Source organism: Macaca mulatta, chromosome 11 (genome assembly GCF_049350105.2).
Source record: "Macaca mulatta isolate MMU2019108-1 chromosome 11, T2T-MMU8v2.0, whole genome shotgun sequence".
Classification (NCBI taxonomy): Eukaryota; Metazoa; Chordata; class Mammalia; order Primates; family Cercopithecidae; genus Macaca; species Macaca mulatta.
In genome coordinates this window covers 59132022-59145733 of record NC_133416.1, presented here as the reverse complement: position 1 = coordinate 59145733, position 13712 = coordinate 59132022, and the positions used below count along the sequence as shown (strand labels likewise).

At 43.8% G+C, this 13712-nt stretch overlaps 1 protein-coding gene across 15 annotated transcripts in view; it reads right to left on the bottom strand.

Moving 5' to 3' along the window:
* ACVR1B (activin A receptor type 1B) overlaps nucleotides 1-12543 on the bottom strand; it is a 45782-nt gene extending 33239 nt beyond the window's left edge. For 7 of the 15 annotated variants that reach the window (XM_077952460.1, XM_077952466.1, XM_077952453.1 and 4 more), the window contains exon 1: nucleotides 12330-12533. In XM_077952460.1, the coding sequence (XP_077808586.1) occupies nucleotides 12330-12420 (91 nt within the window). In that variant the 5' untranslated portion in view covers nucleotides 12421-12533. 15 annotated transcript variants of the gene reach the window in all.
* Nucleotides 12544-13712: the final 1169 nt, after the last annotated feature.

Below are 13712 nucleotides of genomic sequence, written 5' to 3'. Positions count from 1 at the left end.
TCCAGCCTGGGTGACAGAGAAAGACCCGTTCTCTAAAAAACATAATAATTTTTAAAAAACCAACAAAACTGGACAAAAGACCTGAACCAGACATTTCTCCGAAGATATACAAATGGCCTGCAAACACATGAAAAGATGTTCAACATCGACTCTAATGTATTGCAAATTCAAATGAAAACCAAAACCATAATGAGACACCACTTCATACCCACTAGGAAGGCCATAAGAATATGAAAAAGAAATTTAATAAGTGTTGGTGAAGATTTAGAGAAACTGGAACCCTTCGTGCATTGCTGGGACATAAAAGGGTACAACTGCTGTGGAAAACAGTTTGATGTTTCCTTATTAAGTTAAACCTAGAACTACCCTATAACCCAGCAATTCTACTCTAAGGCATACGCACAAAATAACTGAAACAAATGTTTAAACACAAACTTGTACATGAATTATTCTCAACAGTACTATTCACAATAGCCAAAAGGTGGAAACCATCCACATGTCCATCAAACGATGAATGAACAAAACGTGGTATATTTATTATGGAATATTATTCAGCCATAAAAAGAAACTATTGATACATGCTATAATATAGATGAAACTTGAAAGCATTATATTACATGAAAGAAGCCACATATTAAGATTCTATATATATATGAAATGTTGGCCGGGCGTGGTGGCTCATGCCTATAATCCCAGCACATAGGGAGGCTGAGGTGGGTGGATTACTTATAGTTGGGAGTTTGAGACCAGTCTGGCCAATATGGTGAAACCCCATCTCTACTAAAAATACAAAAAATTAACTGGGCGTGGTGGTGCATGTCTGTAATCCCAGCTACTCAGAAGGCTGAGACAGGAGAATTGCTTGAACCTGGGAGGCAGAGGTTGCAGTGAGCCGAGATCATGCTATGGCACTCCAGCCTGGGTGACAGAGCAAGACTTCATCTCAAAAATAAATAAATAAATAAAAATTAAATAAATATTAAACTTTAAAATTAGGGGTGATGGTTTGCACGACATTATGAAGGTACTTAACACTACTGAATTGTACAATTAAAATAGTACATTTTCTGTTACACGTATTTTGCCACAATTTAAAACTACTACCATATATCCCTATTTGCCAAACAACATACACAATATAATCTCAATAACAAAAACAAAAACCTTACAGTGTTTTTCAAACTGTCTTCTTCCTGAATCTCTAGACTCTCCACCATGTCCAGGAATCTCTGAACTCACAAAGAGGAAACCAGTGTCCTTTTCACCAGTTTCTCACCAGTGTCTAGTACAGCACCTGGCAAATAGCACTGTGCCCAATAAATGTCACTCAACAGATCTCAGCCTAATAATTTCAGGGGCAGAGGGGGCCTCTGCCAGAGTTGCTCAGCTTTTACTCACTTTATAACTTTATATACATTTCTACGTTTTCATTTTTAAGAGTTCCACTGTCTTAAAAAGAAAGACAACTGTTGATAGCTACTGATCTAGACAACTGCCAAAATGTTTATGAAAATCTGAATCAGGTTAAAAAATGTCTGGCACTAAACTGTTCACAAAATAGAGGCAATGTTTGGCTTTCTTGGGGGGCGGGAAGGCAATAACTAGGAACTGATAGTGTACTAGCAAGGTTCTAACTAGCCTAAATAGAAAAATCTTGCAGCAGTAAAGCAATCAATGCTATTTGGTTAAAAGAAAACAAGACCCAAGTTACATTTTCACCTTTTACAATTATCAGAATTAAGATTTTAAAAATACATTAAAACAAAAAAAAAAAAGCTTTCAAGTACCCAAGAGCCATAATAAAGTCAAATTTTACAGGTGCCAATGGTGGTATATAGAAAAACACAAAAACAAAATGTACTGGTAAAAAGCACTTACAAAAAAAATATAACTGACTTAATAAAGGAAGCTATTTGTATGGTGGGGTGTGGGGAGAACCACAGATTTAACAATAAGACACTTGATAAGCTTGGTATTTAATTCCAATCTGGGAAAAAGTCTTGGAATGGGTTTGCATAAGAGAAAGGTGTTTGGAAAGCCAGCTCCACACTATATCCATTCTACAAGCTGCCTTTCTGACATTCTACTTGGAGACAAACCCAGCCCTAGAGAGCTGTTTAAACAAGTTCAACCTTAAGTCTCTGTTAGAGAATGAAAGCTTTGTTCTCACTCAAAAGAGACGTTTGATGTTTATCCTAAGGAGACCTGTCATTGCAACTTAATTTATGGCTGACTGTAAATACCTGAACATCTAGCAAGGGCCCACCTGCTGCTCAGGAGAATGTCAAGGTAAAACTGAAATGAGCGAGCATCATTATGAGGGAGTATGTCCAATGTTCCTGGGACCTATGTGTACAGACTCAGTTGTCATATTTAGACAATCAGGAAATTGCATTTCTCCTTTGATTTCAGTTTATGATGAACATGTAAAACCACTGTTTTCTTTGTTGAGTCTGAATAAACATACTTCTGGCTCAATAGAGCAGGGAAGGATATTTATCTCTGGTATTTTCTTCCTGACCTATTTATTATAATATGGACGAATGGAGAGGAGACAGTGTATGTCACAGTTTTGAGTGAGAAGAGGGATAGGAATGATTGTTTCAGGCAACTGGGACAATGAAAAAGGAAAAAAGAAATCAGACAAACTGAGAATAAAACTAATGAGGTTGAGAGATCAAGTTCATTTGGCTGGAATAAAATGGGTAGGCGTAGGATAAATAGAGATGAAAGAGGTGAAATAGAAAGAGAGATTATGATGTTCCAAGTAACTCACAAATGTTCATGGCATTTTTTGAGTAGGATTAAAATTCTATATACACAAGATGATAATAAAATTAGAGCAAAACAGAATTGGAATTATTTGCCTAGGATTTTACTGAGAGGATGGAAAAGAAATGAATGAATTAAATTAAACAAACTTATTAAGTACTTAAAACATGCAAGGCTCTGTGTAGGCCAAAGCCATATAATGAATAAGCCAGCTCCTCGCACCAACTCTTTGGGCATAGAGAGTGGGAGGAGAAGACAACTATAAACAGTGCAACTCCAACTACCAATACAGGCCAAGGGGAAAAGCAGAGAGGATGGAATCACTGACCCGGAGAACACAAGAGGATGAAGGTCCACACTGGAGGACACTGGGTTTGGCCAGGAGGAGAAGTGGGGAGAAGCATTCCAGAGAAAAAGAAAGGGGAAGTCAAAGGGCTGTGAAAAAATATTAGCTATACTGGGTTCACAGTAAATTGACAGTTACAACAATGCCAAGGTTCCAGCCAAAGACAAGAACAGTCAGGAAGACTAAGACCAGATGAAACTGATTGCAATGCTAAGCTAAGAGGTCTAGAGTTGATCCTAGAAGCCATAAAACCTATAGGTCAGACAGATAGGGTGCATTTCCAAAGTTAAATCCAGCAGTAGGATGGAAAACCAATAGGAGATTGAAGGCAGAGAGCCTGGTTAGAAGGTCACTTTTACAGTACTCACAGTTTATAGTACAGTACAATATTTAGACCACATGTTTTGGACTTGGATAGACTTTGGACCCACTGCTTAACTTCTCTATGCCCTAGTTTTCTCATCTGTAAATTGGGAATAAGAGCCCCAGCCCCTCAAAGAATAACTACATAGAGTAAATGATACAACACAAGTGCTTAGCATAATACTTTAGTATATAGTAAACATTCAGCAAATCAGATGCTTTTATTACAATTGTCACCTGAACTCCTCATAGTTTGTGGTAGTTCCAACAAGCAGGAAAAAAGTCCATTTGTGTGTAAACTTTTTTTTGAGACAGGATCTCACTCTGTCACCCAGGCTGAAGTGCAGTAGTGCAATCATGGTTTGCTGTAGCCTCAATTTCCTGGGCTCAAGCTATCCTCCCACCTCAGCCTCCCAAGTAGCTGGGACCACAGGCACGTGCCACCCCACCCGTGTAATTTTTAAAAATGTTTTGTAGAGACGAGGTCTCGCTATGTTGCCCAGGCTAGTCTCAAACTTCTGGACTGAAGTGATCCCCCACACCTCAGTCTCCAAAGTGTTGGGATTATAGGCGTGAGCCACTGCGGTCAGTCTGTGTGTCTAAACTTGTAAAGGGCAAGGACAGACTCTTTCCTCAGGATCCCTCTCAGCATTCAGCTTGATGCTAGGCACATCCTGGATATCAGAAATGAACACTGACTGATTACAATTCAATCTTATCTTCTACAGGTATAAAAGTTAACATGCAAACATATACCAAGACAATATATGAGGATGTGGGGCAAGGTGAGTCCTCTACTACCCAAAAAAAAAAAAAAAAACCAAACCCAGAAAATACTTCAATTCCCAGATTCCTCACCTCAAACATCCCAAGCACCTAAAAAACATTTCCAAAGCATCCACAATTCCTCTCCCCTCCACTCACAAATATCTAGAAAAAAGTTATAGGCAGATGAAAGCCACCTGTGGTCAAAGGATTTGTTTTTATATGTGAGCGATGGGATGGCTGGGCACCAGGTCTCAAGTACTCCCATGACTGTTTTGGGGTATTTCTCATCATTCCCCTCTCTTGCTTTACCTATTTTCACCATCACCATGTGACTCACCCCCACCCAATGCATACATTTTTTAAACCACCACCTAGTTACTATTTCACAGTTCCTACAGGTCAGAAGTCCAGGCACAGCATGGACAGTGCCAGTTAGGGCTGCCTTCTCATCTATGATTGGGTCCTCTCCCAAGCCTACTGGTTGTTGGCAAGATCCATAGCCTTGCAGATGAAGGACTGAGGTCCCCATGTTCCTCCTAGCTGTCAGCTGGGAACCACTCTCAGCTGCTAGAGTTTGCCTGCAGTTCCTTGCCATGTGGCTATTGGGATCGGCAGTTCACAACATGGATGTCTGCTTGCTTCCAAGCCAGCTGGAACATCTGATTTCCTCTTGTGCAATCAGCTGAGAAATCTCTCTGCTTTGAAAGGGCTAGTTCAATCAGGACAGACCCACCATGATAACCTCCTTTAGACGGCTAAAGGTCAACCGACTAAGACCTTAATTCTATCGACAAAGACTAGCATTTGACTGAATACCTGAAGCAGGTGTGTGGACACCAAAGATGGGGAATCTTGGGGGAGGGAGGAGCAGAAGGTGCACTGTGGTAGGCACAATTGCCTTACATTTCATGCTTTTGTTTATTGTTCACCTCACCTGGCCAAAGGTAAGCTGAGAGAAGGCAATTTTGTCTCCTTTGGTTTACTGCTGTATTCCTAACACCTGTGATAATGCCTAGTATATGACAAGTGCTAATACGTGTCAAGGGACCCTTTGGATCAGGGGTCCGCAACCCCTGGGGCCACAGACTGGTACTGGTCCACAGCCTGTTAGGAACCAGGCCACACAGCAGGAGGTAAGTGGCAGGCACGTATTTGAGCTCTGCCTGCTGTCACATCAGCGGCAGCATTAGATTCTCATAGAAGTGGGAAACCTACTGTGAACCACGAATGCGAGCCATCTAGCTTGCATGCACCTTATGAGAATCTAACACGCTTGACATGCCTGATGATCCTTTTTTTTTTTTCTTTTTTTTGAGGAGTCTCACTCTGTTCCCCAGGCTGGAGTGCAGTGGCATGATCTCAGCTGACTGCAATCTCCACCTTCCGGATTCAAGCGATTCTCCTGCCTCAGCCTCCCGAGTAGCTGGGATTACAGGCATATGCTGCCACCACTATGCCTGGCTAGTTTTGTATTTCCAGTAGAGATGGGGTTTCACCATGTTGGCCAGGCTGGTCTTGAACTCCTGATCAGGTGATCCACCCACCTCGGCTTGATGTGCCTGATGATCTAAGGTGGAATCGTTTCATTCTGAAACCGTATCTCCCCCACTTCCCATGCGGAAAAATTATTTTCCACGAAACCAGTCCCTGATGTCAAAAAGGTTGGGGACCACCGTGCTAGATCACCATGGTAGGTACTCAACATGCATATGTTTAGTTTGCAGTCTGGAAATGGGACTTCTAACTATATGTATTAAAATTAAAATTCTGGTTCAGTGAAATTCTACAATTTTACTTCTATCACTTTTGTATACAGTTCTAACAAAATACAGTTAACGCAAATTTATGTGTAACCCTAATATCAACATTTATGGTACCTTCCTGCTCACTGACAGCCACACACAGAATAGTGAAACATTTGAAACACCCACCACATGCATTCCCAACTGAGGTCAAACAAGGCAACCCTGCCTTCTTGTTTCAGCTGGCATACTGTAAACAAGTTATCCTTTCTGCAGCATATTTAGTGTCATGCTTTTCATTGATGATTTTGCTGTATAAAATGGTCCCCCACAAGAAGTGCTGAAGTGCTGTCTAGTGTTCCTAGGCGCAAGAAGATAGTGATATGCCTCGTGGAGAAAATACATGTTAGAGAAGCTTGGTTCAGGCATGAGTTAATAGTGCTATTGTCAGTAAAGTTCAATGTTAATGAACCAACAATATGTATTAAATAAGATGTCTTTAAACAGAAACAAAGCCAGGCATGGTATCTCACGTCGGTAATCCCAGCCCTTTGGGAGGCCAAGGCAGGAGGATCATTTGAGCCCAGGAATTAAAGAGACCAGCCTGGGCAATGAGTGAGACCCTATCTCTACAAAAAATTTAAAAATTGGCCAGGTATGGTGGCATGTGCGTGTGATCCTAGCCACTTGGGAGGCTGACATAGGAGGGCTGCTTGAGCCCAGGAGTTCCAGGCTGCAGTGAACTATGATGCATTTTTTTTTTTTTTTTGAGATGGAGTCTCACTCTGTCTCCCAGGCTGGAGTGTAGTGGCGCAGTCTCGGCTCACTGCAACCTCTGCCTACCGGGTTCAAGCGATTTTCCTGCCTCAGCCTCCTGAGTAGCTGGGATTACATATACACACTACCACGCCTGGCTAATTTTTGTATTTTTAATAGAGACGGGGTTTCACCATGTTAGGCTGGTCTCAAACTCCTGACCTCATGATCCACCTGCCTCGGCCTCCCAAAGTGTTGGCATTACAGGCATGAGCCACTGTGCCCAACCTGTGATGCACTGTTGTACTATACAGCCTGGGTGACAGAGCAGGACACTGTCTCAAAAAAATAAAAATTAAAATTAAACAGAAACACATAAAACAGGCCAGGTTCAGTGGCTCATACCTGCATTCTCAGCAGGCGAGGCCCAGGTGAGTGGACTGCTTGAGCCCAGGAGTTCAAGACCAGCCTGGGCAACATGTTGAAACCCTGTCTCTACCAAAAAGTAAATAAATACACAAATTAGCCAGGTGAGGTGGTGTACACTTGAGGTCCCAGCTACTCAGGAGGCTGAGGTGGAAGGATTGCTTGAGCCCAGGAGGCAGAAACTGCAGTGAGTGAGATCATATCACTGCACTCTAACCTGGGCAACAGAGCGAGACCCTGTCTCAAAAAAAGAAAAAAAAAAAAAAAAAAGAAACACATAAAATAAGGTTATGTATTGACAAGTTGAAAAAGTGACCAGAGGCTTGCAGGAACCTAACCCTGTATTTCCCCTAGGAGCAATGGTTGAAGATTTGGTAATTCAGTTCTACAATTCAACTTTATAGAACTACCACGAGTAACAAGACTGTATTAGCCCCATTTTACAGATAAAACAATGAAGCTGAGAGACAGGTGAAATGGCAGCTCCAGGCACACTATGGCAGAGCATCCTGTTTTATTTTCTTCACAGTACTCATGGACTGATTAATTGAGTTTACTTATTTATTTTCAGTCTAAGCCATTGCAAGTTCCATAGTAGCAGAGATTTAGGGACTTTTGTTCATCTTGTTGTTATTTAAATCCCCATGCTAAAAACTGTTCCAGGCACATACCCAACCCAATGAATAAAGAAATCTCCTATATGTTAACTGTGTAAATATTAGGGGTGATGTGATGGTTTAAAGGGAAAGGCAGTTACTTTCATTATGCTAAATTCAAAATATTTAGGGAGACAAATGCAGGCTTAAGATTGGGTGGAGACTAAAGAAAACCAAAAAGCCCAGAGTCGCGTAAAGTGGCACTGTCTCTGAACCCTAGAGAGCAGATAAAGACTGCCGGGGATGGAAACGTCACAGCTAAACCAAACTCTGGCAACTCTACAGAGTAAAGGAAAGAAAGATACTCTCTGAAATCGTATTTTTGCTTAGCATACCATTTCTCCATAACAGAGGAGAGAGAACAGACATGGACAAAAATGATGCCTCTGAAGCCAAAGCTCAAGTTAAACCATGCATGAGAGTGAAAAACTGAGAAGAACAGAAACTCAGAGCAGGTATCTGAACCTGGCCATGAGGCAGTGCCTGCAGAGTGAAAGAAATGCAAGTTGGACTTAAAAGGTTCCCGCATTCCCAGTCCAGGTGGAACTGATGGGCTGTGGCTGCCTGCAGTATGTCCAGCATCAGAAGCACTGGTGAGAAAGGACTCTAGAATTCCCTTTTTATGAATACAGAGAGGAAAACGAGATTAAGACCCTCTTACAAGAACTGAAGACAAAGAGGCGAGATCCCAGAATTAATGTTCACTGCTACTCTGAGCAAAAATTGAACAGTAAACAATAAAGATTTCAAAATTATAAAGAGCCACTTCAGTATTCTGTATTTAACCTTCAAAAATTAAGATGACCTAAAGCACCACGAACTGAGAATTCCATTCCACCTCAACACCCTGTGCTCCTCAGTTATTATGAGAACAGACTGCAACCCAATTCAACTCATGTTCCAAAATGCAACAAGCAGCTTCAACAGGACATGCTGGAAGAAGCAGCACGTCTCATCGTTTACTGATTCATATTTTGGTAGCAAGGTTACAATTAGCTCACCGGTAGAGAATAAACCTATTTATAACACAGCAGTCCACCTGAAAGACATAATCATCTAAAAAGGTTCTTAGAGGAAAATAAAGTGCAGGTTCTTCCTGTACTGATTGCAGGTTCCCAAGGTCCTTTTGGATAAAGTCCTCAGTCTAACCTTCCTGTGTTCACAGTCACCATTCTGGCCACTTCTCAGCCTCCATGTTCTTATGTAACATTTACATAGTGCCATAAACATACCCAGAGTTGCGTAAGAATTAAAACATTGCCAAACCAATAAAGCCTAAAGCAGGTCACTCCCTCCAGACTGTCTTTGATTAGCACAGGTATGCTGCCTAGTCAACGATGTAAGAGCCTGCCAGAGACAGAAATTAACTTGAGGAAATCTGAAAGGGGTCTACAAAAAAGCACAAAAAGAAATTAACCACACTGTGACATGCTGTACGTCTATCAATCACAGAGTATGTTTTTCTGCTCCATAAGATAAAAAAGTAACCCAGCATTGCTTATTCACTGAAGTCAGAAACGTGTCTAAAAATACCTCCCCGCCAACTGGCTATCAGTAAGTCAGACTCACAAATGTCCCAATAAGAGTGACACAAAATATTTCCTTATTTTACAGAGGGAAAACTGAGCCAGTCACAGAAAGGTTAAGTTACTTGTTCAAGGACAACTTGTAAGAGAGCTAAGTTCTAGGGCTGAAAACCAGCCTCCTCCCTCCATCTGGCTTTAACCTTTAACCAGAGTAGCCATTTTAATATGTTTTATCACATCTGTTCCAGGAGCTGTTTAAACAAAACTAATCAGAGGTCCTCTACAAGACTGCACTTCCACTGTACTTAAAATCCATGTCCACTCAACAAAATTACAAGGGTTGGCTTGAAATTAGATTTTCAGTCCGCTCACAAAATTTCAAAATGTTCCTATGAGAATGTCAAATATCTCTCTTGTTGCTTTTGTCTTAAGAAATGAATGTCATGTTCTCCTGCTACTAACTCAATTTTACATTTTTAAATGTGAAAATTCCAAAGCCAGGCCTTAAAACATGTACACCTATCAAACGGATGCTATTTCTAACTGAAACTCATTCTCCTTATCACTGGCCTTTTACTAAGTCCTAGTTAATTCATTAATAGAAATGCCTATCCCTTACTGCCCTCACATCATGTCCAAGTACCAGGCATCTTCAGGCATCAGAGCTGCCTGGCTCTGTCACTCCTCCAGCCCACATAGGGGAGCACTATATAGGAAATGCAGGGGAGGGGAAAAAAATCAACTTCTTGTTATCCCACAGCCTCTATTTTCCCAGAACTGACGTTTTACTTTAAGCCTTTTGCAGCAGTGGTCTCCATAGCATGCACTACTGGCAACTAGACGTGTCCCGGAAAAAACTGTAGTGTCTGGCCAAGAAGTTTAAAGGCCCTGGAGAATGTTTGCTGGACACACAACCTAATTTCCAATTTACCAAAAAAAGAAACGAACTCCCTATTTTACCCACCCACCTTAACCCCCACAAACATCCATTTTAGGAAGATTACAAAAAAATGAACTCTGCCCCAATCAGAACCAATTGGATTATCAAACATTCTTAACTAGGCTCACAACCAGAAAAACCCCACAAACACTACATCAAATCAGCAGGGAAATGACTGTTAAAAATCCTGGATAAGGGGCAGGATAAAAATTCCTATACGAGGAATTTAAAGATTTATACATACACAAATAACATGGCAAACCTAGAGGTTCAATCTCCCCCTTTTTTTTTTCTACCCCAGTAGAGAACATTATGTTACACATTCCAAAAAACGGTCCTTAATAAGGCCCGATGAACATCCTTATTCATGCAAATCATTATCTCACCACAAATGTCAAGCTCGGTTCATACACCTTCACCATGTTTCTCAAACCCCTCAGCCACAGAGCAGTGAGGCCGAAGAACACACACGAGGTGCTTAGCAGAAGCATTAGCCCGTGAACAAAGACCCCGCTGCACAGGCTCCACCACTGGGAACAAATATCAAAGCCGGAGATAATGAACTTGTTTTTGAGACTCCAAAGTGGCATGGTGTCTTTTCTTGACTGTCTGGTTTATTAAAGACGACTGAACCCACCTGAGAATCATTATTTTTAGGGGAGAAGAGAGCCACAGAACACACTTGATCTCCCATTGCTGGAAGGTTAGGGGCTGCTGAGAAGTCAAAGCAGCAGGCTTTGTACATTGGGAGCGAATACAATCCTGATCATCTCTCCCAGATCCATCTGTGGGTCAATAATCGCTTCAATATAACTGCCAAATATAACCTTCATCTACTACCTCAAGACCAAAACACATTCGCCAGGACTCTCTTAAATGAAATATTTTAGGGTTTCATCTGCTCTTCTCAGCCCCCAAAGCCTCAAAAACAACACAGCCAGCGGAGTGTCCCGCAAAAAGGTACCCGCTTCTACAGAGGGGAGAGTGGGGGTGGTATAAGGCGAGCCGCAGACTGTGGGGATTGGAAGGTAAGGGGTGTGTGAGGGTGGGCGGGCTGGGAAGAGGCATCGTGTAGGAAGGTAAATAAGTACTGACCAAGGGCCGGGGATACAGTCCGGTGGTGGGATCTTTAAATAATCTTGGGGGGTTGGAGACACGTTCTAAGATTTCACCTGAAAGGCATCCACAAAGTGATTAACTGAATGGGCCCCCCGGGGTAGGGTAGGGGAAGCGAGGAGGAAAGCAAATACACCTAGATTCAGATCAACCCTTGGGGAACTCGGTTCCATAGGGTTAGGGATTCCAAAGCTAGGCTCCAAAAAGGTTTAGGGGCCTGTTCGTCCCACTTCCTCCAAATAGCCTCCACGGGGCATGTGTGCCGGAGGGCGGAGGGGGGGATTGCCCCACTGAACTCAAGGGATTGAGTGAAGGGGAAATGTGACTCCCTTTCCCAGAACATTAGGGAGGCAGGAGAGGGAGGGGAAGAAACACGCCAAGTGCAGGACCTGAAGGAAAGGTTAGAGACCCCTTCCCCTACAGTCTCGAGGTGCGCGGGCTCTCAACATCAGGATCCCTCGGAGAGGCTAAGACCCCACCGCCCGAACCCCACAATCTTGGCGGGAGAAAGATGCCCCCCAGGAGCATCTGGAGGGAGGGAAGAAAGCCCCCCGCCCCTGGACACGGTGAAGGACAGAAACCATGGACCTCCAAATCTTGAGGCTGGAAGCTCGGGCTCCCCTCTATGGAACATGAGGGCGCTGGGAGCGCGACCCCCGAGAGCTGCCCGAATCCAGTTCCGCCTGGAACAGGGCTCGGGTCCCAAGGGGCCCGGCGTGAGCTCCGCCGCCGAAGGGCAGCCGCGCCTCCGAGGTCTGGGAAGCTGACTGGGGGTCACCCCGACTCCTCCGCGCCCCCCACCCGGCCATATTGTGCGCGTGGGGAGGGGGCGCGCTGTAGCCCAGCGGCCGCGGCTCGAGGCCTCGCCCTCGCCCAGCCCTCTCCATCCCGGCCCCCGCCCCCCGCCCCAGGACTCACCCTGGATTCCCCGGGGCCCGGACCCGCCGCTGCCGGCGAGCAGGAGGACAACAAGGGGGAAGAAGGAGGAGGCTCTGGCCGACTCCGCCATAGTAACCGCCGCCGCCGCCGCCGCCGCCGCAGCCCAGCAGCGCCCAGCGCGCGCGCGCGCCCCCGGCGCCTCCCCTCCTCCTGCTGCCCGGCTCCCGCCTCCCTCTCCTCCGCCCGGCGCCGGCACGTGCACTCCCGGCGGAGCCGGCGCCGCGGCCGCCGCGCGCGCCCCCGAAGGGCGGGGCCGGGGCGCGCGCGGGCGCCCGCCTTAAAGGGGAGTGTCCCTGTTAAAGGGGTGGGCGGGGCTCACGCCTCGGCCAACCTCGCGGATCGGTGCCGAGCCCGGCGCGGAGGAGGCCGGAGCCGAACGTGCAGTCTCCTCCCTCTCCTGCACCCCACGCAACGCAGGATTATCTTATCAGAGTCGATCCCCCGCCCCTGTCGAATATTCTACGAATCCCGTGCGTGTTCCAGTTCCTCCATCCCTGCGCCTAGCCGCAAGCCCCCAGCGCGTCCCCTGGGATAATCGCCACGGTCTCCTAACTGGTTTCCCTGCTTGGTTTTGCCCCCTGCTATCCTCTGGACGCGGTAGCCTGTGTGATGGAATTGCAGCATGCTCCTTTTCAGAACACAGCAAAGATCTTTACTGATGACAGTATGGGTAAGGGTGCCGTGTCAGGCACTCTGACTGGGCGGGTAGGTAGAACCCTTTTGGTAAACAATTGTCATTATGCATCAAATGCCTTAGAATATTCATATCCATTTACCCAGTATGATCCCCTGTCTTCAAGAAATAATAAGAGGACAGATGTTTATTAAAAATGTTAACTTGTATATTTATTATTGTAAAAAGGTGGAAACTAAGTAGACAATAATAGAAAATGTTAAATTATGGCCCATCCATATGATGAAACATTATTTAGTAATTTTAAATCCTGTCTACAAAAACTTATGACATGAGAAAATGCTTACAAGATAATGTTAAATTAAAACAAAATGCAAAACTGTTCACAGCATTATTCAAATTGTATTGATAATATGTATTTATAGGAAAAAAAGACTGGAAGGATATTTACCCAATAGTAACAGTAGTTATTGCCATTTTTTTTTAACTTTTTATTTTACCATTTCAATAATTTTTAAATATTTTTCAAATAAATGTTACTTTCAAATCTAGAAAAAATGCTTAAGAAAGTAAACAAATCACTCCATATCTTTCCGAAAAGAGGTCAGTTTCTTTAGCTTGAGAAAGAACTTGATATAATGGAAAGGGCAGAATTTTTGCAGTCAGATAATTCTGGATCTGAATTCTGCTTCTTACTAACTGAAAACTTGGGCAAGGTTTGAACCTCT